Genomic DNA, 23,602 nt, shown 5'->3' on the forward strand with positions numbered 1-23,602 from the left:
TGTCCCTGAGAGGTAGTGCCTTGCAGTGCACCTAAGACCAAGTGTAAGTCCCAAGGGGGAGAAGGGGACCGAGAAGGAGGGGCAGTGTGTGCCACTCCCTGAAGCAGGTCTGGACACGAGAATTGAACGCCAGAGGACTTTGAAAAAGAATGAAAAGTGCCGAACTTTGACCCTAAAGGGAGCTGAGAGCCAACCCTTGAGCCAACCCTGAATGGAAAGGGAAAAGGGGTTAGGGAAGGAAAACCACGACCAGAGAAAAAAGGCTGAGATTCACACCAATGCAAATAAGACCACCAGGTATGGGGGTAAATCTTCACAGAGGAAGGTTTGCTAGCCCTCAGCATGGTGCAAACCACTTGGGAAGAGAAACCACAGTCTGAACCTCCACGCCATCAAAAGCAGACACGGTAAATAGGGGTGGCACAGGGGACCTAAGATAGGAGGTCTGGGCGAGAGGGAAGGCACAGCAGTAAGTCGTTAGGAGCCTGACCGCAACGACGTCCCACACCCGCCGGAGCCAGTCAGGGCCACGAGAATGGCGGGAACACCCTCTGCTGTGAGAGTTTCCTCAGGACTTTGGAATGAGAGGAAGGGGAGGAGACAGACAAGGTAGGGCCAGGCCCAACTAAGAAACAGATAAGGTAGGACAAAGCCTGACCAAAAGAGAGGAACGCTGCAGTTGTGGCGGAACAAGTAGAGGTCCACGCTTGGAGCGCCCTAGGAGGTTGCAGGTCACTGCAAACACCTCCGGATGTAGGGACCACTCGTCTTGGACGGCTGAGGACCAGCTGAGACAGACCACCTACCAGTTGAGTGTGTCCGGAATGAAGATCGCTGAGATGGTCGGAAACTTGAGTTCCGGCCAGAAGGGAATTTCCCGAAGAAGCAAAGATAGAATTGCCCTAGTCTCAGCATGGTGATGGGGAGAAGGGCTTCTGGGGGGGGACCAAGACCCCAGACCGGCCGGTCCTTGAAAACACCTCCCCAGTCTAACAGACCAGCAGGAAGGAGCGCCCCTGAAAAGCAAGGGGAAACAAAGCCACCATAGAAGGGACCAACAAGACTGTCGAGAGAGAAAGGGGACCTGTCACACCGGAAGAGAATCACCAGTTGATGAAGAGGTCGGTGATGAAACTGTGTGAATGCGTGCCATTCACACAGTTTCATCACCGACCTCTCCACGGCCACCAGCAACCGACCCAGGACAGTATGCAAAAGCAAATAGAAACTGGAGCAGAATGCCGAAGTTATCTGACTTCTGACAAGAGAGTCAGCCGAATGTCTGGCAGAGTCGAAAGCAGGCAGATGCCGCGTTGAACTAGAGCCCCAGGAGAGAGGTTGAACTTGTCATGATTAACCATCCAACCAAAGAGAAAACAAGGGTTGGAGGTTGAGACCAAGACTCCCCAGAGTCTGGGCCCTGGTTGGAGATCTGATCAGGAGGTCGTCCAACAAAGGAATCACTGAAACAACTCTTGTCCGTAACAGGGCTATCACAGGCGTCAGGTCCTTGGTAAGGACCCGCGGAGTAGTGGTCAGACCGAAAGGGAGAGCCACAATAGAAAATGGTCGTCCGGAACTGCAAAGCGGAAGTACCGCTGATGACCGGGAAATATTGGAATGTGGAGGCAGGCATCCTTGATGACCACCGAGGGAAGAAAAACTCCGCTTGAACCATGGACTCCAGCACCGAACGGAGAGATTCCATTTGGAATGGGAAGCAGAAGATGCTGGTGGAGATGCTCGAGAACCAAGATTGAGCGAAAAGCAACGCCCGTCTTGGGGACCACAAAGAGGTTGGAATAAAAAAAAACTTGAAACCGTTCCCCTGAAGGAACAGGGACACTCCCTGGATGAAAGGGAACTGGAACGCGCCACGAAATGCCTCCACTAGAGAGGACCACCGGGAAAGAAAAAAGCAGTACCATGGAAGGGAGGCAAAATCGACCCTGTATCCGTTGACTACAACATCCCTGACCCAGGAAACCTGAAAGTGCGTGTCCAAGTATCCTGGAAGAGAAGACAACCAACCACCCTATTACGCTTGTGAGAAGCGTAGGGAGAAGGGGAGAGAGTCCCCCCGGAGGGCCGACAGAGGGAGGACCTCTCCAAGGCAGTCACCACAGAACGGGAGACCTGCGCCAAGTCGGATATAGACTGTGAGAGGGAAGAAACCCAGGGTGGAGGGAAGGCCGAACCCGCCAGGTCTGGAAGAACATCTGGGGTAGTAACAGGGTAGCGCACAGGGTCCCCGAAGCAATAATAACCCAGATAATGATGGCGCCCGCTCCCGGCCCCGAGCGCACCTTGTGAACGCATATGTGCCTCGGGGGAACGGAGCTGGCGAACGCCGTCGGCAAAACACTGCCGAAAACGAAAGTAAAAACTTCTGTGCGGCCGTGCTGATAAAGCGCCGGCCTGCAGAACAGATACGCCGCGGCTGCAGAGGACAGTCGCCTCATACATACTGTGCACCAAACACACACATGCCTGCAATATATAAATGCCACTGCTCTAACCCCAATAAAAACTTCCCCCCCACAGAGTAAAAAGGGAGGGAAGAACCCCTCCTGGCCAGTCCCATAAACCCTTATAGAAAAAAGGGTGTCTCCAGCTGTTGAGAGTCCAGGACCTAAGGAAAAAAAGGGGGGGGGGGGGGGGAATATACTCACCTTAGTCAGAAGAACTTGCCTAATGAAGTCTTCCTGATGAAGCCTTCAGCCAGCTTTTAGTCAGGGAAAAGTGGGAGACCCGGACCCGTGAGGTACAACCCCAGGCACTGGCCGTTGGCAAGAGGGGGTTGACAGTACATCCACGATGTCTGTGCCCCCTCAATCGCAAATGGGGAAACAGTGAACGTTATGTTCCTGAGTCCCCACCTGAAAACAGGAAAATAAAAGGAAATAAGAAACTAAATATCCCTAATCTAGAAAAAAAGTTAGACCAGGTCTGGGAAAGACCCCAGACCAGTGTCCATCTCCTGCGGACACTAAGCTTAAACTGATTACCTCAGGCTCTGTAGGCGGGTATATGCTGCTGGGAGAGCAGACTTTTTGGTTTCCATAGTGTCAAGTCTCCTTGCAACAACAGCATATACCCAAGGTCTGTGTCCACCAATGGAGCCGATAGAGAAATATATATTTAATACTTTTTTTTTTCCTCTTTTTTTACACAACTGGGAAGAGATGACCAGGGGGAGATGAGAGGGGTGCTAGAAAGTTAAATTAGTTCTTTTTAAAATAAAAAATCTTAATCCTTCCAGTACTTATTAGCTGCCAAAAACTACATAGGACATTTTCTTTCTGGAACAGAGCTCTCAGCTGACATGACGAGCACAGTGCTCTCTGCTGACATCTGTCAATTTTACGAATTTCCTATGTAGTATTCAGCAGCTAAAAAAGTACTGGAAGGATTAAGATTTTTTAATAGAAGTAATTTACAAATCTGTAACTTTCTGGCACCAGTTGATTTAAAAAATGGTGAATTATAATCACCGATAATTTTATTTCCTGGAAGTCTCCATGACAACACCTGGAGATTGCAAGTGCCTAATTGGGACAGGAAAAACAGTTTAAAACCCCACCCCTTTCTCTCCATTCCCAGTGTATTATAAAGAACACCGAGTAGAAAGGAAAAGTGATCACCAAATGACCAAACCAGAAAGAAAACCAAAAGGGTGGGTATTATGGGTGCTGTCATGGAGACTTCCAGGAAATACAATTATCGGTGAGTATAATTCACCATTTCCCAAGTCGTCTCCATGACAGCACCCGGAGATAATACCAAAGAATAGTATTCAGGGAGGGACCACAGCAATCAAGACCTTGCGTCCAAACGCCATGTCCTGATTAGAAAGAACATCTAATCTATAATGTTTGGAAAACGTATGTAAATTTTTCCAAGTGGCTGCACGACAAATCTGCGCCACAGAAGCAGATGCTCTCTCTGCCCATGAAGAGACTGCACAGGTAGAATGAGCCTTTAATTTAAGAGGGGGATTCTTTCCCTTTGCTGAATAGGCGTCTGAGATGGCCATACGGATGCATCTCGCAATAGAACTCTTGGAAGCCTTTTTCCCTTTGTTAGGACCTGCAAACTGGAGAAAAAGGTTTTTGTCTTTCCTCTAGGGACGGGAGGACTCTACATACTGTAATACTGCTCTCCTTACATCTAAACAGTTGAATGATCTTTCTTGATCATTTTTAGAAGCTGAGCAGAAAGGAGGAATAACAATATCCTGGGATCTATGAAAAGATGAAGATACTTTCGGTACAAAATTAGGGTCTAATTTGAGAATAATTCTATCATCTCTGACTATAAAAAAAGGCTGTAACGTAGAGAGAGCCTGAATATCACTGACTACGTGCAGATGTTATTGCTACCAAAAATACAGTTTTTAAAGGTAAGTAATTTGATAGAGATGGACTATTGGCTCAAAGGGAGATTCGGTAAGGGCCTCAAGGACTACATTAAGGTTCCACGGAGGGTAGAGGTTTGTAATCCTAGGTCTAAGTTTCTCAGAGGCTTTAATAAACCTAGACACCCAACAATCATCTCCTAGTTTCACTTTGAAAAGAGCACTGAGGGCTGAAACCTGCACCTTTAAAGTGTTTGGAGAAAGACCCAAGTCAAAGCCATCTTGCAGAAAATTAAGTATCTGAGGAATGTTAGGGGATTCAAGTGAAAAGGAAGACCCACACCAGGAAATGTATTTTTTCCAAACCTTAGAATAGCTCTTACAGGAGGAAGACTTGCGACTGGCTAGTAGGGTGTTGATTACTCTTTCAGAGAAACCCTTTCGTTCTAGTAGGAGCTTCTCAGTTTCCAGGCCGCTAAGTTGAGGGTATGAACCTGACTGTGCTGGACTGGACCTTGGGTTAGTAGATCTGGACGAGGAGGAAACCTTATTGGATCTTCCACACTCATGGACTTTAGAAGAGGAAACCAACTTATTTTGGGCCAAAAGGGGGTGAGGAGGATTAACGTACACGAGTGGATCATCAGCTTGTGTAGTACTCTGGGTATTCGGACTATTAGAGGGAAGGCATATCCCAGGCTGAAAGACCATTCCTGAACTAGAGCATCCACTGCCACTGGAGAGTCTCTGGGATTCAGAGTGAAGAATTTGCTCACTTTGCGATTTTTTATGGAGGCAAACAGGTCTATCTGGGGTAGACCCCAGGCGTTGACTATTGACAAAAATGCTCAGTCGGCTAGCATCCATTCCCCCGGATCTATAAAGTTTCGACTTAGAAAGTCTGCTCTGATGTTCCATATCCCCCTGAGATGAACTGCTGAGATGGAGAGTACATCCTGTTCTGCCCAACAGAATATTTGACCTGAGTGATTGTAGGGCTGAGTGGCGAGGCCCCCCCTTGAGGATGAATGAAAGCCTTTCTGAGAACTGCCACCACCATCATTTTTGTGAAAATGCAGGGAGCTGAGGAGAGCCCGAAGGGCAGACAAACAAATTGAAAATGGCGGACTCTTCCGTCCCACTGGATGGCGAATCTTAGAAAGGGTTGAGAGTCTATATGGATAGAGACGTGGTAATACGCGTCCCTTAGATCTATTCTGGCCATAACTGCACTGTCTTTTATGAGATGAATGGCTGACCTCACTGTCTCCATCCTGAATTTCCTGTATATAACTAATCTGTTTAAGGGTTTCAGATTGATGATAGTCCTGAATTTCCCATTTGGGTTCTTGATTAGAAACAGATGGGAATAATGACCTAAACCTCTGGTTTTTTGGGACCTCTATGACTGCCCCTAAACTCAATAGATTCTGGACCCCTGAATGATTAGGGCTAGGGAACCTGGGGATTTGGTTACCACAAATCTTGGGGGAGGGGGAGAGGAGAACTCTTCCCTGTATCCCTCTTTGATTATGTTGACTATCCAAGGGTTGGGAATCAATGATTCCCAAATGTGGGCGAAAGCTGACAATCTCGACCCTACCGGAATGGAGTCATTGTTTACCTCCACCAGCGCTAGACTGGTTGGGGTTAAACAAGAAGCCCCTCCCTCTACCTCCTTTCCTATAGGACCAACGGCCTGTTTTGCCCTTACCTCTATAGGGCTGATTAGTTTGAGAAAGGAGGTCTTTCTAGGTTGAGCACCGTCTTTGGGAAACCCTTTTTTTATTGCCTGAGGCCTTAGCCAGGATATTATCTAAGTCAGCTCCAAAAAACAAATTGTCCATAAAAAGGAAGGATGGCTAATTTGTTTTTGGAGGCAACATCCCCTGTCCAGGATTTTAACCAGAGCACCCATCTTGAAATATTTGACAGGACGGCAGTGCGGGCAGATAATCTGACAGATTCTGCAGATACATCTGCGAGAAAATTGGTAGCCATTTTAAGAATAGGGAGACTTGCAATTATATCCTTTTTAGGGGTATCGCCCTGTAAGTGTAGCTGAAGTTGGTCAATCCACACACCCAAGGTTCTAGCTACACAAGTAGAAGCTGCATTAGGTCTAAGCAACGTAGCTGCTGCCTCCCAAGATTTCTTTAAGAGAGACTCTGTTTTTCGGTCCATTGGATCCTTTAACTGAGAGAAGTCTTCTAATGGCAAGGAGGTATTTTTGGCCACCTTGGCTATGGGAGCGTCGACTTTTGGAATAGTGTCCCAGTTAGTTGAGTCAGTCTCCGCGAAGGGATAACATCTCTTAATGCCCTTAGGAATAAAAGACCCCTTATCTGGTCTAGCCCATTCGTCATTAATGATCTTATGAATGTTCAGATGAACAGGGAAGGAGGGAGATTTACGGTCACCTAGACCTCCAAATAATTCATCCTGAATGGTTTTAACCTCTTGTACCTCCTCAAGGTTAAGGGTGGCTCTAACCGCTTTAATAAGCTCCTCAATGTTCTCCGGATTAAACAGAAATTTTTTAAAACCCGTATCCTCCTCTTCTTAAGGGCTGTCTACCCATTCACCCTCCTCCATATCCTGATGAGACGTATTATCATCAGAGTCGGAGAAAGATCATTTTAGTTCTTGATTGGATCTTCTGAGATCCAGACGGGACCGCCTGACTTGAAGAGGATTTAGAAGCCTGGATTTCAGACCGAATCATAGATCTAATATCTTTCATAATATCAGGAGTTTCCTCGGAGACTAAATTGGCAAGAAATTTATTACATAGCGTTTTTTTTTTTTTAAGACACCTGAGGCTCCTTATTACAGATTACACATTTTCTTATTTTAGATTTAGTTTTTACATAAATCAAAGGAGTATCCTTTTCTCCCTAAAAAATAAAGGGAGGAAAGGATCAGACAGTAATTCTGAAGAAAGGCCAGGGTATAAACCCTATAGACCCTCATTACTAATGGTTACTTGGATCTGCACGGGTTCAACCTCAGTGGCCTTGACCGGTGTGGACATCATGGAAGACTGTAGCAGCAGAAAATTCTTCAGCTGAAACAAATAGCACCTTCAAGGGAACGCGCATAGAGGCTTGAAAGCCATCATGATGAACGCCAAATAAAACACCAGCATCAGGAGTACTTACAAGATAACCTGTGGTGGGTAATAGGACATAGCAACTGTCTCTGCAGCGTTAGCGGCTGCGGTTGAGGAGTAATCCTATAGAGCTTACTCCTCTGGAGTAAGCGCCCTCTGTGGTTTCCTTGTGGTTTAAATTCATGGGGATTTTTGAAATCCCTGCCTCTTCTCCGGCCAGGTGTGACATCAGACGCCATACACGAGGCCGGAAGCACGATTCGGAGGACTCCTACGTCACCGGAAGTGACGTTCCTACCATAGAGTCCCCCGGTTTACGATGCCGCCGCTTATTAGACGGCGCAGGACCGAGGACCGCGATCCAGCCCCTATTGCGTCTCCCCTGCATAAGCCCGCCTGGGTGCCGCAAGGGGAGACTGAAAGGAGAAGACGTTTGAACTTGTGTAGGGTGGCCGCCCGCGTAACGGAGGTACTCTATGGGCCACCCCAACTCTCTTAGCAGAAGAGCGCTCCTGCACTCTCAGAGATTCCTTCCCTACTCGGGACAGGAAAAACACTGGGAATGGAGAGGAAGGGTGGGGTTTTAAACTCTGTTTTTCCTGTCCCAATTAGGCAGGTGCAATCTCCGGGTGCTGTCATGGGAAATACATATTTCCACGGGAGTACCACTTTAAGTAATATTAGAGATGGCTGAGAAGTTAATCCATCATTTTTTTGTAGATAACATGGTGGCCATAATAGATAGCACATGATGCATACAGCTATATACTATATAGTGAATTATTGATTGGTTGTCATTAAGGTCAGTTCCTCAACAACTTTTAGGACTGGGCCAATTTTGGCCTTAAAGATCAAGGGCTAATTTTTTAAATGTCATCCGTCTCATCTTATGGTGTAATAACGTCAGGACTCTTAATTTATCCAAGTGATTCTAGGATTGTTTTTTCGTGACATATTGTACTTTATATTAGTGGTAAATTTTAGTATCTACATTCTGCATGTGTGTGGAAAACTCAAATATACCATGAATAAAAATAGAAAATTTTGCATTATTCTGAACTCCTAATTCTCTAAAATAAAAGAGCCAGCCCATCTACTGTAAATTAGTTAATTCACATATACAATATGCCTATTTTATGGTTGGCATTTTTTTTATGTCCTTTTACTTTTCAAGGACATTACAGGACTTAACAGTTTGGCAGTAGTTTTCTAAATCACTTGCAATAATGTTCATCAATCTGTGGGAAGGTTACTTAACATTACAAACAAACAACCAATTTAACCCACCTGTTCAGCTGACTGAGGAATATCATTCAATAAAGCAACAGGAGCATGATAGCCTGGTTTTTTCTGCCCAAATGATGCTGTAGGATCATCATCATCCTGGCAAAAAAACAAAAACAAAGTTAAATCCTACAAAATGTAAAGGAATATTTATCAAATCTCATGCAAACGAACAGTAGGGCAGTTCACCATAGCAACCAGATTGCCTCTTTTCTGCAAAGGCCTCTTAAAGCAGATATTGAAACAAGCAACAAGAGATCTAACCAACAAAGCAGATATAAACTGGTGAAAATAACTTTATTATGCACATAACACATTTACGGGGCTTCAGACCCCCACTATTCACCAGAATATGTCAGAACAACTCAATTAGGTGCATTTCACCCAGTTTTGCTGCTAATTGCAGGAGACAGACTTTACAGTAAGTTTATAGAGACCATCTTACGCAACGAGACAGAGAGAAGATCTTAGCTTAAAGCTTCACCCATTCTGGAATGGATGTTTAAAGAATTATAAAACTTACCTGGTCTAGGCCAAAGTGTGCTTTGTTTACAGTGTAAAATAGATGCATAGGTGGGATGTGCATCAGACCATTATGGCATACCGTGTGCATAGGGCTGGGCGGTATACCGGTTCATACCGAATACTGAAATTTTTGTCCTGCACGATAGGAATTTTTCCCCATACCGCAATACCGGATTGGCCCCTCCCCCTCGGGAACGTCGGACAGCTGTCAGCCTATCACAGGCCGCAGCGATGTTCCGCCTCGGCCGGCGATGGGTAGAGTGCACTGTCATGTAAGAAGCCGGCCAGTGATAGGCTGACAGATCTCAGACGTTCCCATCCCCAGGAAGAGTGTAAGGCCGACGTAGGAACGTGCGTTAAAGTTTACTTTGTTTACCTTTTGCAGCCCGGGCATAGGGATACAGCATACAGTATAGATTTCCAGCGGCACGCAACAAACAGGAGGACAAGGAGGTCAGCGCTTGCGGGCGATATGTGAGTATTTACCCCGATGGGAACAGTGCAGCGCTGGGCTGATAATTCGGGGGGAGGGGGGGTGGGAATACAGTTATATACCGTGGAACCGTCATAAGTTACAAAAAATACCGTGCTACACATATTTGGTCATACCGCCCAGCCCTACCTGTGAATATACCATAAATGTACAGATGGTAATAACCCTTTAAGGCTGTGTTAACATGTCTTATTTAGCCAGTATGTTTAGCTTAAACCTGGAGTGGAACCAACAGAAAAACTAATACTGAATGATTTGCAGCTTAAGGGCTAGAGTGTCAGTACCCTAAGGCTCTGTTCACAGTACAAATTTTTCAAGTAGAAATTCTACGAGGAAATTCCTGACGAATCCTGATTACAGCAGCCTCCTCTGGAATTGGTGCTTAAAGGAATATTCCGGCCAAATAAATCTTATCCCCTTTCCTAAGTATAATGGATAAGATGTCTGATCTCCAGGAGCCCGCCGCTGGGAAACCCCACGATCTGTGCAGCACCCATATTCTATGCAGGGCTGCGTGGAGATCACAGAGGGGTCGTTTGGATAGGGGATAAGATGTATTAGGCCGGAATATCCCTTTAATGTCCGTGGCAATCTGCTGTGCACAGTGTCAGAATATATGGGCCAGAATTACTTTGGATAATCTTACTGTGTGGCTTCCATCTTCATTGTTTAAGTTACAAGTTCCATTTTGTGTAGAAATGATTTTCAGCCTCAAATTCCAGGATTTCAAATGTAGTCTGCAAGCCTGAAACATTTTATTGTCTTTGTTTATATAAACCCTTTTATGGCTCAGATAAGGACATTGAAATTCAGGCCACTTTCAGCTCAGGAGTATATAAGACAGGGAGATATCTGGGCATCTATAATACACACATATATATGAACATTATATTCCTGATATTAGTTAGATATTATCTATCATGATTATTATTGTTATTAGTAGAATGTTATGTTATATGGCCAGTATACCATTTGTAACCTATTATCTTATGCACATATAATTTTAGCATGTATAAAATGTGATGTCATGAAAAAAAATATATATATATAAAAAAAAGGGTAGTTATGGCTTATCTAATAGATTTATAACTAAGTCTAGACGATTGCATGAGGTCCTATTCATTAGTTGATTTCAGGTGGGAGCATTAATGCCACAATTTGATTGAAGACTTGTGAAAATCCCAAAATGTCTACTTTGTGTCTATGCTACATGTCAGACTCTAATCCAGCTAACTATATTGGTCATTCGCTGGAGAGATGACTTGACATGATGTATATCTTGTGTAATAGCTGGTAATTTTCAGGGAATTATTTTAGCAATTCGTGATTAAGAGTGCCCTCTTCTGCTCAATGAAGTAAATACATCTGGGTGAGAGGGGCCTAGCACATTTTTGTTCTAGAGATGTGATTGGTTGATCCCTTATCTGATCAGGATAAGGAAGCCCTGTATAACCTGTATTTGTTAGGCGATAATTGTTGGCTATTTTATAGCAGGGTGAATTTGCACTTGAGAATTTATATTTTAATACCCACAACTTGTGGACGAATTCAGACTTCTGTACTGATATAACTTTAGTGTAACTGCAGTCACTAACATTATCTTAAAGGGGTATTCCAGGCAAAAACTTTTTTTATATACATCAACTGGCTCCGGAAAGTTAAACAGATTTGTAAATTACTTCTACTAAAAAATCTTAATCCTTCCAATAGTTATTAGCTTCTGAAGTTTTCTGTCTAACAGCTCAATAATGATGTCACGTCCTGGGAGCTGTGCATGATGGGAAAATATCCCCATAGGAACTGCACAGCTCCCAAGACGTGAGTCATCATTTAGCAGTTAGACAGAAAACAACAGGCAGGTACAGTGGTAATAATGGGAGATTTTAACTATCCAGATATAGATTGGGGTCCGGGGTTGGCTAAAACTACAAAGGGGCGACAATTCCTAAATTTATTGCAGGATAATTTTATGGGCCAGTTTGTGAAGGACCCAACAAGAAGTGAAGAAGGTCTGATCATTTCCAACAACGCAGAGCTGGTTAATAATGTAACTGTGAGGGAAAACCTTGGTAATAGCGACCACAATATAGTTACTTTTGACTTAAAATGTAGAAAACAAAGACAGGCGGGGAAGGCAAAAACATATATAACTTTAAAAAGGCAAACTTCCCTGGGCTGAGGGCTGCACTACAGGACATAGACTGGGGGGAGGTGTCAAATACTGATACAGAAGGTAAATGGGACATCTTTAAATCAACTCTAAATAAATATACATCTAAATATATACCAAAGGGGAACAAATATAAAACGATTAAAACTAAATCCTACATGGCTGACAAATTATGTTAAAAGAGCAATAAACAAAAAAATAGCCTTCAAAAAATTCAAATCTGATGGGTCAGCTATAACATTTAAACAGTACAAAGAGCTTAATAAAATCTGTAAAAAAGGTAATAAAAACAGCAAAAATTCAAAACGAGAGACAGGTGGCCAAAGAAAGCAAAACTAATCCTAAATATTTTTTTAGATATATAAATGCAAAAAAAAAACAAGGACAGAGCATGTAGGACCCCTTAATAATGATAATTGGGAGGTTGTCACAGGCGATAAAGAGAAAGCAGAGCTACTGAATGGGTTATTTAGTTCTGTATATACTAAGGAAGAAGGAGCCGACATTGGACAGGTCAGTGCTGGTAACACATCATGTAATGGCTTAACTGGCTTAATGTAGAGATGGTACAAGGTAAGTTAAGTAATATAAATGTAAGCAAATCTCCAGGGCCAGATGGATTGCACCCAAGAGTTCTTAGAGAGGCAAGTTCAGTAATATCTGTACCCCTGTTCATGAAATTTAGAGATTCACTGGTGACTGGTATTGTGCCAAGGGACTGGCGCAAGGCAAATGTGGTGTCAATCTTCAAAAAGGGCTCTAAATCTTCCCCAGGAAACTATAGACCGGTAAGTTTAAAGGAAATCTGTCATCAGAATCACCCGCACTAAACCTGTTACACAGGCTTGTAGTGCGGGTGATCCTGATTATAACGCTCCTTACCTGGTTAAAAACGGTTAAGCGGTTCTTCAGATACCTATATTTTCAGTTTTCTGTTTTTCCCTGGTTTGGGACTCAGTGGGAGGTGTTATCATCTGGGACTCGGCCACACGTCATTCTAGCTGGGCGGAGCTGCCAACCGGCTCATGAATATTCATGAACTTATCCTCGCGGCCCTCCCCACCAGACCTAGAAAAAGGAGTTAGACTACGAGGATAAGTTAATGAATATTCATGAGTCGGGCGGCAGCTCCGCCCAGCTAGAATGACGTGTGGCCGAGTCCCAGATAATAACACCTCCCACTGAGTCCCAAGCCAGGGAATAACAGAAAACTAAAAATAAAGATATCTTAAGAACCGCTGAACAGTTTTTAACCAGGTAAGGAGCATTTTAATCAGGATCACCCGCACTACAAGCCTGTGTAACAGGTTTAGTGCGGGTGATTCTGATGAGAAATTTCCTTTAACGTGCATTGTGGGTAATTTGTTTGAAGGACTTATAAGGGATTACATACAGGAATGCATAGGGGATAATTGTATTATAAGTAATAACCAGCATGGGTTTACTAAGGATAGAAGTTGTCAAACCAATCTAATTTGCTTTTATGAAGAGGTGAGTAGAAGCCTTGACAGAGGAATGGCTGTGGATATAGTGTTTCTGGATTTTGCTAAAGCATTTGATACTGTCCCTCAGACATCTGACAGGTAAGTTAAGGTCTTTGGGTTTGGAAATTTTAGTTTGTAACTGGATTGAACACTGGCTCATGGATCGTACCCAGAGAGTGGTGTCAATGATTCGTACTCTGATTGGTCCCCGGTAATTAGTGGTGTACCCCAAGGTTCTGTACTGGGCCCGCTGTTTAATTTATTTATCAATGATATAGAGGATGGCATTAACAGCTCTGTTTCTATCTTTGCAGATGACACCAAGCTTTGTAGCACGGTACAGTCTATAGAGGAAGTGTATAGGTTACAAGATGACTTGGATAGACTAAGTGTCTGGGCATCCACTTGGCAAATGAGGTTCAATGTGGATAAATGTAAAGTTATGCATCTGGGTACTAATAACCTGCATGCGTCGTATGTCTTAGGGGGGATTAAACTGGCAGAGTCACTGGTAGAGAAGGATCTGGGTGTACTTGTAGATCACAGACTACAGAATAGCATGCAATGTCAGGCTGCTGCTCCCAAAGCCAGCAGGATATTGTCATGTATCAAAAGAGGCATGGACTCGAGGGACAGGGACATAATACTCCCCCTTTATAAAGCATTGGTACGGCCTCACCTTGAATATGCTGTTCAGTTTTGGTCGCCTGTACATAAAAGGGACACTGTGGAGCTGGAAAGGGTGCAGAGACGTGCGACTAAACTAATATGGGGCATGGAACATCTTAGCTATGAGGAGCGATTAAAGGAGTTACAATTGTTTAGTCTTGAGAAGAGACGTTTAAGGGGGGATATGATAAACGTATATAAGTACATTAATGGCCCATACAAAAAATATGGAGAAAAACTGTTCCAGGTTAAACCCCCCCCCAAAGGACGAGGGGGCACTCCCTCCGTCTGGAGAAGAAAAAGTTTAGTCTCAAGGGGCGACACGCTTTCTTTACCATGAGAACTGTGAACTTATGGAACCGTCTACCTCAGGAACTGGTCACAGCAGGAAAAATTAACAGCTTTAAAACAGGATTAGATACATTCCTGGAACAAAATAACATTAATGCTTATGAAGAAATATAACCATCCCTTCCCCAATATCGCGCCACACCCCTACCCTTCAATTCCCTGGTTGAACTTGATGGACATATGTCTTTTTTCGACCGTACTAACTATATATGTAACAACTCAACTTCAGAAGCTAATAACTATTGGAAGGATTAAGATTTTTTAATAAAAGTAATTTACAAATCTGTTTAACTTTCCGGAGCCAGTTGATATATAAAAAAAAGTTTTGGCCTGGAATACCCCTTTAACAGAAACATGTTCATAGAACTTTTGGTTCATATTTTCCAGAAGAATGAGCCCCAAATTATAGAATTAGTAAGGAAAATTCGCTTTTGCATAGCCAACAATAATTTATATGTTATCATTTATTAAGGCCAAGTTTCATTCATAATATCTAAGCTGAAATTACAATTGCATGTAACATTTTATATTGAATGTACCCATTTCTTTAGTATAACTACTGAATATATGCTATATACTGTTGATATCTGTGCTGCCATCTTGTGTTCAATTTCGAATAAGGTTGTGTGCTAGGCAGTATACTCCCATCCAGTGGGCAAAATTGCTATTATATTAATATGGTATAACAGCACAATTTCTGCATGCAGAATTCCGCTGCCGAAATTCTGCATTCCGTGCTTCAGAAAAATATAACTCTGGTCTTATATTTTTCCGGACTTCAACTGCAGAATCCCACTGAAGTTAAAGGGGTATTCCATGCAAAAAAAAATTTTTTATACATCAACTGGCTCCGGAAAGTTAAACAGATTTGTAGATTACTTCTATTAAAAAATCTTAATCCTTCCACTAGTTATTAGCTTCTGAAGTTTTCTGTCTAACTGCTCAATGATGATGTCAAGTCCCAGGAGCTGTGCATGATGGGAGAATATCCCCATAGGAACTGCACAGCTCCCAGGATGCGAGTCATCAGAAAGCAGTTAGACAGAAAAAAAAAATAAAAAACTCAACTTCAGAAGCTAATAACTATTGCAAGGATTAAGATTTTTTTAATCGATGTAATTTGCAAATCTGTTTAACTTTCCGGAGCCAGTTGATGTATAAAAAAAGTTTTGGCCTGGAATACCCCTTTAATGGGGCTGACTTTCTGCCAAATTTGTGCGGAATTCACACGGAATGCATGCGTAATCCGCACAAACTATCACTGCTCAGTTAAATAAAATCTCTTTTTACTGAGATGCAGAATCTGTGCAGAAATTTCTGCATGGATTCTGCACGAATTCAGCACCGATTACGCATGTGTTTAAAAACTGCAGAATTCATACAGATGTGCAGATTTTCCACTGTGGGAGCGTGGCCTAAGGGTACATTCACACTGCAGAATTGTCAAGCAGAATTCCACTCAGAAATTTCACTGCCTGCTGTATATGGGTTTTACATTGGAAATTCTGCAGTGTGAATGGGTGAAAGGTGAAAATTTGGACCACCACCATTAAGAGCAATGAAGTCTGTGCAGACCTAATAGATTTTGGCAGCGTCCACTGCAGATGGAGTCTCTTTTCAGAATACCTAGGTGGCTGTGGATTCCGTAGTTTGAGTGTTCCTTAACCGCTGGCAGAACATTTTTCTTTTGTAAGCATCTATGTAGATCTCGACAGCATTGGCATTGTTTTTGCTGGAAAGAAAGGCTACTGTAGCAGGAATGGTTGAAAAAGTGCATGCTAACTAGGAATGTCCCGATACCAATACTGGTATCAATAATGGGACCGATACCAGGCATTTACATGGTATCGGGGACTTTTTAAATGTACCTAATACCAAATCTGATATTTGCTGCAGTGCGGCCATCCTCAAGTCAAATGCCAGCTCTGCTGCTGCGTTCTCCCATCCGCATCATGGCATACCATGGAGGAACATGGAGGAGCATGTGACACACACACACGCATCACTCCACCTCCTCCACTGCGTCCAGTGTAACGCTATGGAGGAAGCAGAGTGACGTGCATCTCACATGCTACTCCATAGGACACCATGATGCGTACGTGAGAACGGGGCAGTAACACCAGAGGACAGCCGCAAGTAACCCAACTCCCAGGGGCACCTGTCTACAGGGTGGGACGGCAGCTGTCAACAAGGGGGGGCTGCTGCTAATGTCTGCAACTATCTATACTATCTACAAGGGGATGCCACCTACTATTACAGGCAATCTTATAGCAGTCACCTGCACGAACTTGAATTTATAGGTAGATCGTACAGGTGACCCGGTTTCAACCGCTGCTCACCATGTGATCATCAGCGCAATCTCTCCGAAGACATCAATCTCGCCGCCAATGCAAATTTCCTGTTCTGCCATGGAGAAAAAAAATCTTTGCTCATACTACAGCAGCCCACCTCCATTGCACACAACAAGGAACCCACATATCAGCATGGTAAGCAGTGCCAGAAACCGGGTCACCCTGGTGTCAGATTCCCTTTTAAAAAATAAAATAAACAAAGAAAAAAGCAGACATGAACCAAAATAACTCACATCTTCTTGCTCATTTGCAGCTATAGATGTCACATAACCAGTAAATCTACTGTCACTTCCACCATAAATTTCTTGATCGAAGTACCCAGTTGAATCAAGTCCAACTCCTTGCGTCTCATCTAGAGTAGCCTTCTTTCCTTGAATTTCACGTATCTGTGCTTCAATGTCTGTAATCAGAAGGAAAAAAAATAAAATAAAAAAAAACAACAACAACAACAAAAAACGCTGTTATAAAGTCAACCTGCAAGCTTCACATCAGCAATGAAGGTAAGCGATAGGAGTGTAAGTACCCGGTGGGTCAGGCCGTCCGTGGGTCGGGCTGTCCCCCTGCCTGTCCAGAATACTCTGAGGCAGCAACCTGAGGCTGCTGCCTTAACCCCTTAAGGACTCAGGGATTTTCCATTTTTTTCCTTAAGTGGTTAAGGTCAAAGACCATTTTGGCCTTAAGGACCAGGCCAACTTTATTTTTGCCTTTGTTTTTTGCCTTCTAAATCCATAACTTTTCCATTTAACCCCTTAATGACCAATCCCATTTTCACCTCAAGGACCAGGCCAATTTTATTTTTGCATTTTCGTTTTTCCCTCCTCGCCTTCTAAAATCCATAACTCCATTATATTTCCATGTACAGACCCATATAAGGGCTTGTTTTTTGCATGACCAATTGTACTTTGTAATGAAACCTCTCATTTTACCATAAAATGCACGCCGAACCCCCAAAACATTTTTTTTTAGGCAGGAAATTTTTATGAAAACCAAAATTTTGCACATTTTGGAGGGTTTTGTTTTCACACTGTACACTTTACGGTAAAAATGACATGTGTTCTTTATTCTGTGGGTCAATACGATTAAAATGATACCCATGGCTAGATACTTTTATATTTTTGTACCGCTTAAAAAAAATCTAAAACTTTTTGTACAAAATCAGTAATCTAAAATCGCCCTATATTGACCACCTATAACTTTTTCATTTTTCCGTATATAGGGCAGTATGAGGGCTCATTTTTTGCGTCGTCATCTGTAGTTTTTTAGATACCACATTTGCATATATAAAACTTTTAGATCATATATATATTTTTTTAGATAAAATGTGACAAAAAAGCAGCATTTTTGGACTTTTTACATTTTTTACGTTTACGCCATTCACCGTACGGGATCATTAACATTATATTTTGATAGATTGGACATTTACGCACGCGGCGATACCAAATATGTTTATTTAAAAAAATGTTCACGATTTTTGGGGGTAAAATGGGAAAAACGGACAATTTTTATTTTTATTGGGGGGAGGGGATTTTTCACTTTTTTTTACTTTTTTATTTTTACATTTTTCAACTTTTTTTTTTTAAACTTATGTTCCCATAGGGGACTATCTATAGCAATCGTTTGATTGCTAATACTGTGCAGTGATATGCATAGGACACAGCACTGCTCAGTATTATCGGTGATCTTCTGCTCGATCGCAGACCAGAGCAGAAGACCCCGGGTGACGGCCGGAGCTAGGTAAGGGGACCTCCGGCTGTCATGCTGGATGATCGGATTGCCGCCGCAGGTATGAGGGCTCATTTTTTGCGCCTTGATCTGAAGTTTTTAACGGTACCATTTTTGCATTTATAGGACTTATTGATAGCTTTTTATTCATTTTAAAATTATATAAAAAGTGACCAAAAATGCACTATTTTGGACTGAGGAATTTTTTTGCGCGTACACTATTGACCGAGCGGTTTAATTAACAATATATTTTTATAATTCGGACATTTCCGCACACGGTGATACCATGTATGTTTATTTTTATTCTTATTTACACTTTTTTTTTTTATGGGAAAAGGGGGGTGATTCAAACTTTTAATAGGGGAGGGGTTAAATGATCTTTATTCACTTTTTTTTTGCAGTGTTTTAGCTCCCATAGGGACCTATATGGGGCGATAAGAGGGCTCATTTTTTGCGCCATGATATGTAGTTTTTATCAGTACCAGGTTGCTTAGGTTTCCCTTTATGAATTTTTAATAAATTTTTCTGGTATAAAATGTGACAAAAAAGCAGCAATTTTTGACTTTTTTAGGCCGTTTACCGTACGGGATAATTAACAATATATTTTTATATTTCAGACTTTTACGCATGCGGCGATACCAAATGTGTATTAATTTTTTACGCTTTTTTGGGGGTAAAATGGGAAAAACCGATGACATTTTACCTTTTTATTAGGGGAGGGGATTTTTCACCCCCCCTCCCTTTTACACTTTATGTCTCCATAGGGGACTGTTCATAGCAATCATATTGTATAGGACATGGCACTGATCAGTATTATCGGTGATCTTCTGCTCTGGTCTGCTCGATCTCAGACGAGAGAAGAAGACCCCAGGAGACAGCCGTGAGGGGACCTCCGGCTGCCATGCTGGATGATTGAATCCCAGCGGCAGCGCTGCGGGCGATCCGTTCATCCATTCAAAGTACCTCACTGCCGCAGATGCCGTGATCTGTATTGATCACGGCATCTGAGGGGTTAATGGCGGACATCCACGCGATCGCGGATGTCCGTCATTACCGGCGGGTCCCTGGCTGCTGATAGATCATGTCAGCAAGTAAATGTACCTCATGGTGCGTTAAGTGCCACGTCACCATGACGTACATTTACATCCATTGTCGTTAAGGGGTTGAACTGCACTGTGAATGGCGTAACCGTAACAAAAATATGAAAGTCCGGAATTGCGTATTTTTTTTTTGTCCCTTCATATACCATAAAAAATGTCCCATCAGCACCCATAACTACAGATTACGGCACAAAAAAAGAGCCCTCATATATCCCCGTATACAGAAAAATCTAAAAGTTATAGGGCTCAGAAGAGAATTTAAAGTAGGGATCGACCAGTTATCGGTTTGGCCGATATTCACGATTTTCTAAGTTATCGGTATCTTAACTTGCCGATAATGCGGGCGCTTTAAATCAATGAACTGCAGCGGCTTTTGCGGGGCCAGAGACCGCTGCCCGCTTCTCTCCCCCTGCCTGTCCTGGGGTCCCGAGTCCAACCACCGCCTCTGCCCAATTGCCTCCCTCTGCCTATCCTCTGGCCAGAGACCGCCGCCACCCCATTGCCTCCCCCATCCCCGGTTTTATAATTACCTGTTCCCGGTGTCCACGCTACTTCTGGCTCCTGCGGCATCCTGCGCTGTTTATATTAGCTTTTCATATTCCTTAACAGGAGCTAAGCTGATACCAGGGAACACTACCTGAATAAGGTGATGTAATGAGCCGCTTTGCATATTCCTCTACCCAGAATGCCCGCGGAGTGCAAAATGGCCTTATGAAGCTCCGTCATACCAGGAGTGGTAATCTCTCCCTGAGATAAATACTCATCCCCTTTAGCTGCTCTCAGGCCTCTTACCCCAGCAAAGCCAGATCACCCTGCTCTGTACTGACGAGTGGCAAAAACCACGAAACAGCTGTCTGCAGATGGGTAGAAACTTTCCTTTTAAGAAGTAGTCTGGCTTGGCATAAATCCTGATTAGCTTTTCATATTCCTTAACAGGAGCTAAGCTGATAACAGGGAACACTACCTGAATAAGGTGGTGAAATGAGCTCCTTTGCATATTCATATATATATATATATTCACACGTTACTTATATGTCAACAACAAACATAGGATAGGTGATTTAACCCTTACTCACCCCCATTTGCCAGGGGCGGGGTTTATGTTTAAAGTCCCATACAAGTCAATGGGAAATATATGTTACTGCCTAACTTCCAAATGGCTTGAGATATTTCGATAATACTTGGTCACATGTTACTTATATGTCCACTTAAAATATAGGATAGTTAATTTAACCCTTAACTACCCCCATTTGTGAGGGTCGGGGTTTTTGATTAACGTCCCATGCAAATCAATGGGAAATGTATGTTCCCACATAACTTCCGTACGGCTGGAGATATTTCAAAGGGGCATACGAGGACGGCATACGACGCATGGAGCGAACTTCGCTCCGTGCTGGATGACTGGTGATGCAGGGCGAAGGCTCATGACGTCACGGTCATGCTCTGCTCGTGACGTCACGGCCATGCTCCCTCGGGCGCCCCCTCCTTTAGACTTGCATTGAGGGACCGTGACGTCACGCTCCTCCGGCGCTGCACCCGACGCTCTAAGCAAACACCGGGTGCAGCAGGGAGATCGCGGGGGTCCCCAGCGGCAGGACCCCTGCGATAAGACATCTTATCCCCTATCCTTTGGATAGGGGATAAGATGTCTAGGGGCAGAGTACCCCTTTAAGGACCAGGCCACTTTTGTTTTTACATTTTCGTTTTTTCCTCCTTGCCTTGTAAAAAAATCATAACTTTTATATTTTCATCCACAGACCATATGAGGGCTTGCTTATTGCGTGACCACTTATTCTTTGCAATGACATCGCTCATTTTATCATAAATATTTTTTTGGGTGCAACACACATTTTATGTGCAAATTTTGAAAGGTTTCGTTTTCACGCTGTACACTTTACGGTAAAAATAACATGGTTCCAGTATTCTGTGGGTCAATACGATTAAAATTATACCCATGGCTACAAGCTTTTCTATTGTACCACTTATAATATAAATTTTTCTATAAAAAGTTTGAGAGTTTATGTTTAACCCGTACAGGACCTAGGGCGTATGCATACGCCTTCTGTACCTGGGTCCTTAAGGACCCAGGGCGTACAGGTACGCCCGTGGGAATTTCGGTCCCTGCCACGCGCCGGGCAGGGATCGGACTGGGGTGACTGCTGATATCAATCAGCAGGCACCGAGCGCAAATCGCCCATGCCAGCGATCGGCGCAAATCGCAAGTGAAATCGCACTTGCGATTTGCGCAATTCCAGGTCACGTGTGACACGATGACCCGGAGATACAAGGTGATCGGGGTGTAGAATACACCCCCTATCACCTACTGTATCTATGGGGAGGTGGCGATTTCGCACCCCCCCCCCCAGGAGAGCTGCTATTGGCTGGACGATTGTCCAGCCAATAGCAGCCGGTAGGGGAGGGGTTAAACGGCATCCTCTGCAGCGCTGACCGTTAGCTGGGTTCAGTCATCGGTCAGAGCTGCAAGAGGTGCCAGGGACCCCCCCTCTGCCCCTATCAGATCGCCTCAGGAGACTTCGAAGATTCCCTAGATCAGAATCCCCAGGGACAGAATCAACCAGAGGGAAAGGTAGGGAAACCCATGTAATAAAGTTTAAAAAAAAAAATAAAATCCCCCCCTCCTGACCCCCTAATAGGGCTCGAGAGTATGCCTCATCTTTTTTTAGCGTGACCCGGGCCCTATTAGGGGGTCAGGGCGCTGCGATTTGCCAACCCCCCCCCCCCCCTTTTTTTTTTTTGCTCACATAACGGTGTGTGATTACTAATCACACACCGTTCTACATAGTTACACCAAGCACTCACTACACACTCGCCCGCCCCACCCATAATGGGGGTGGTCCGGGCCATCCATCCTTCCTGTAGTGTCCGGCGGCATTCCGGGTGGAGGGTGAACCGGTCCGGGCTGTCCTCTTCTCCACTCCGGGCAGGCTCCGGCCTAGTACACTGCATAGACGCCGCTACACCAGGTGCGTTGCTGCGCACGGGCGTCACTGCGCAGCGGCGTCTATGCTGCGTTACTAGGCCGGAGCCTGCCCGGAGTGGGGAAGATGACCCCCGGAGAAGAAGGACAGCCCGGACTGGTTCACCCTCCACCTGGAATGCCGCCGGACACTACAGGAAGGAAGGATGGCCCGGACCATCCTGACAGGTAGGGGGAGAGCAGCGGGTGGCGGCGGCGGGGGCCTATGGCACCGCAAAAGCCACTGCAGTTCATTGATTTAAAGCGCCCGCTTTAAATCAATGATCTGAAGCGGTGTCGCGGGGGGATAAATAGCCGATAACTTATACCGGAATATCGGTGTAAGTTATCGGCTATCGGCCCTAACCTCCACCGATTATCGGTATCGGCCCTAAAAAACTGATATCGGTCGATCCCTACCACGCACCCCCCATGGCTGGCACTAGTGCGAGTGGTGATGCCGCTGGTACTAGGAGTCCGACCCCCCAGGCGAATTTACCGGAGCTCCCTTCCGGTGAACCTGTCTGGGTTATCCAGGGATGTGGAAATCCTATAGCCCGACGCCCGGGACAAGTAGTTTTGGGCGCCGGGCAGGTGAATTGTTCATAGATTTAGCCCTGTATCGGGCGAGCAGGGACAGACAGACGTCCCCTTTATTTTTCTTTAATGTCGGTGTGAGGCGCAGGAGCGGATGGAAGTCTCCACCTCACACCAGCTCTGAGTGTATGGAGGGGGCAGCGGGGGCCTCCAGCTGACTGCAGAGTCCCCTTATCTCCCCTCCCGGAGGATGGACGGAGCTCAGAAGACACAGCAGGGTGAGAGAGAGGATGTTGACAGCTCTGTGCACAGCTCCATCCCCCACACACAGCTCTATCCCTCCCCCTCCCCTGCTCTGTCTAGACAGGACCTAATCCACCACGGGGAGGTTGCTTGTTTGCACAGGGAAAACACAGAGCAGGGGGGGTGAGGGGGGGGACGGAAATCTCACCTCACACCGGCCGGGACTA

The 23,602-nt window shown here is 44.4% G+C and overlaps 1 protein-coding gene across 2 annotated transcripts in view; it reads right to left on the bottom strand.

The window, feature by feature from the left end:
* SF3B1 (splicing factor 3b subunit 1) overlaps positions 1 to 23,602 on the bottom strand; it is a 290,537-nt gene that overhangs the window by 258,394 nt on the left and 8,541 nt on the right. For both annotated transcript variants that reach the window (XM_056536403.1, XM_056536402.1), the window contains exons 2-3: positions 17,030 to 17,196; positions 8,757 to 8,852 (exon numbers count right to left, since the gene is read on the bottom strand). In XM_056536403.1, the coding sequence (XP_056392378.1) occupies positions 8,757 to 8,852; positions 17,030 to 17,196 (263 nt within the window). The remainder of the gene's footprint in view (positions 1 to 8,756; positions 8,853 to 17,029; positions 17,197 to 23,602) is intronic.

Source organism: Hyla sarda, chromosome 8 (assembly GCF_029499605.1).
Source record: "Hyla sarda isolate aHylSar1 chromosome 8, aHylSar1.hap1, whole genome shotgun sequence".
Classification (NCBI taxonomy): Eukaryota; Metazoa; Chordata; class Amphibia; order Anura; family Hylidae; genus Hyla; species Hyla sarda.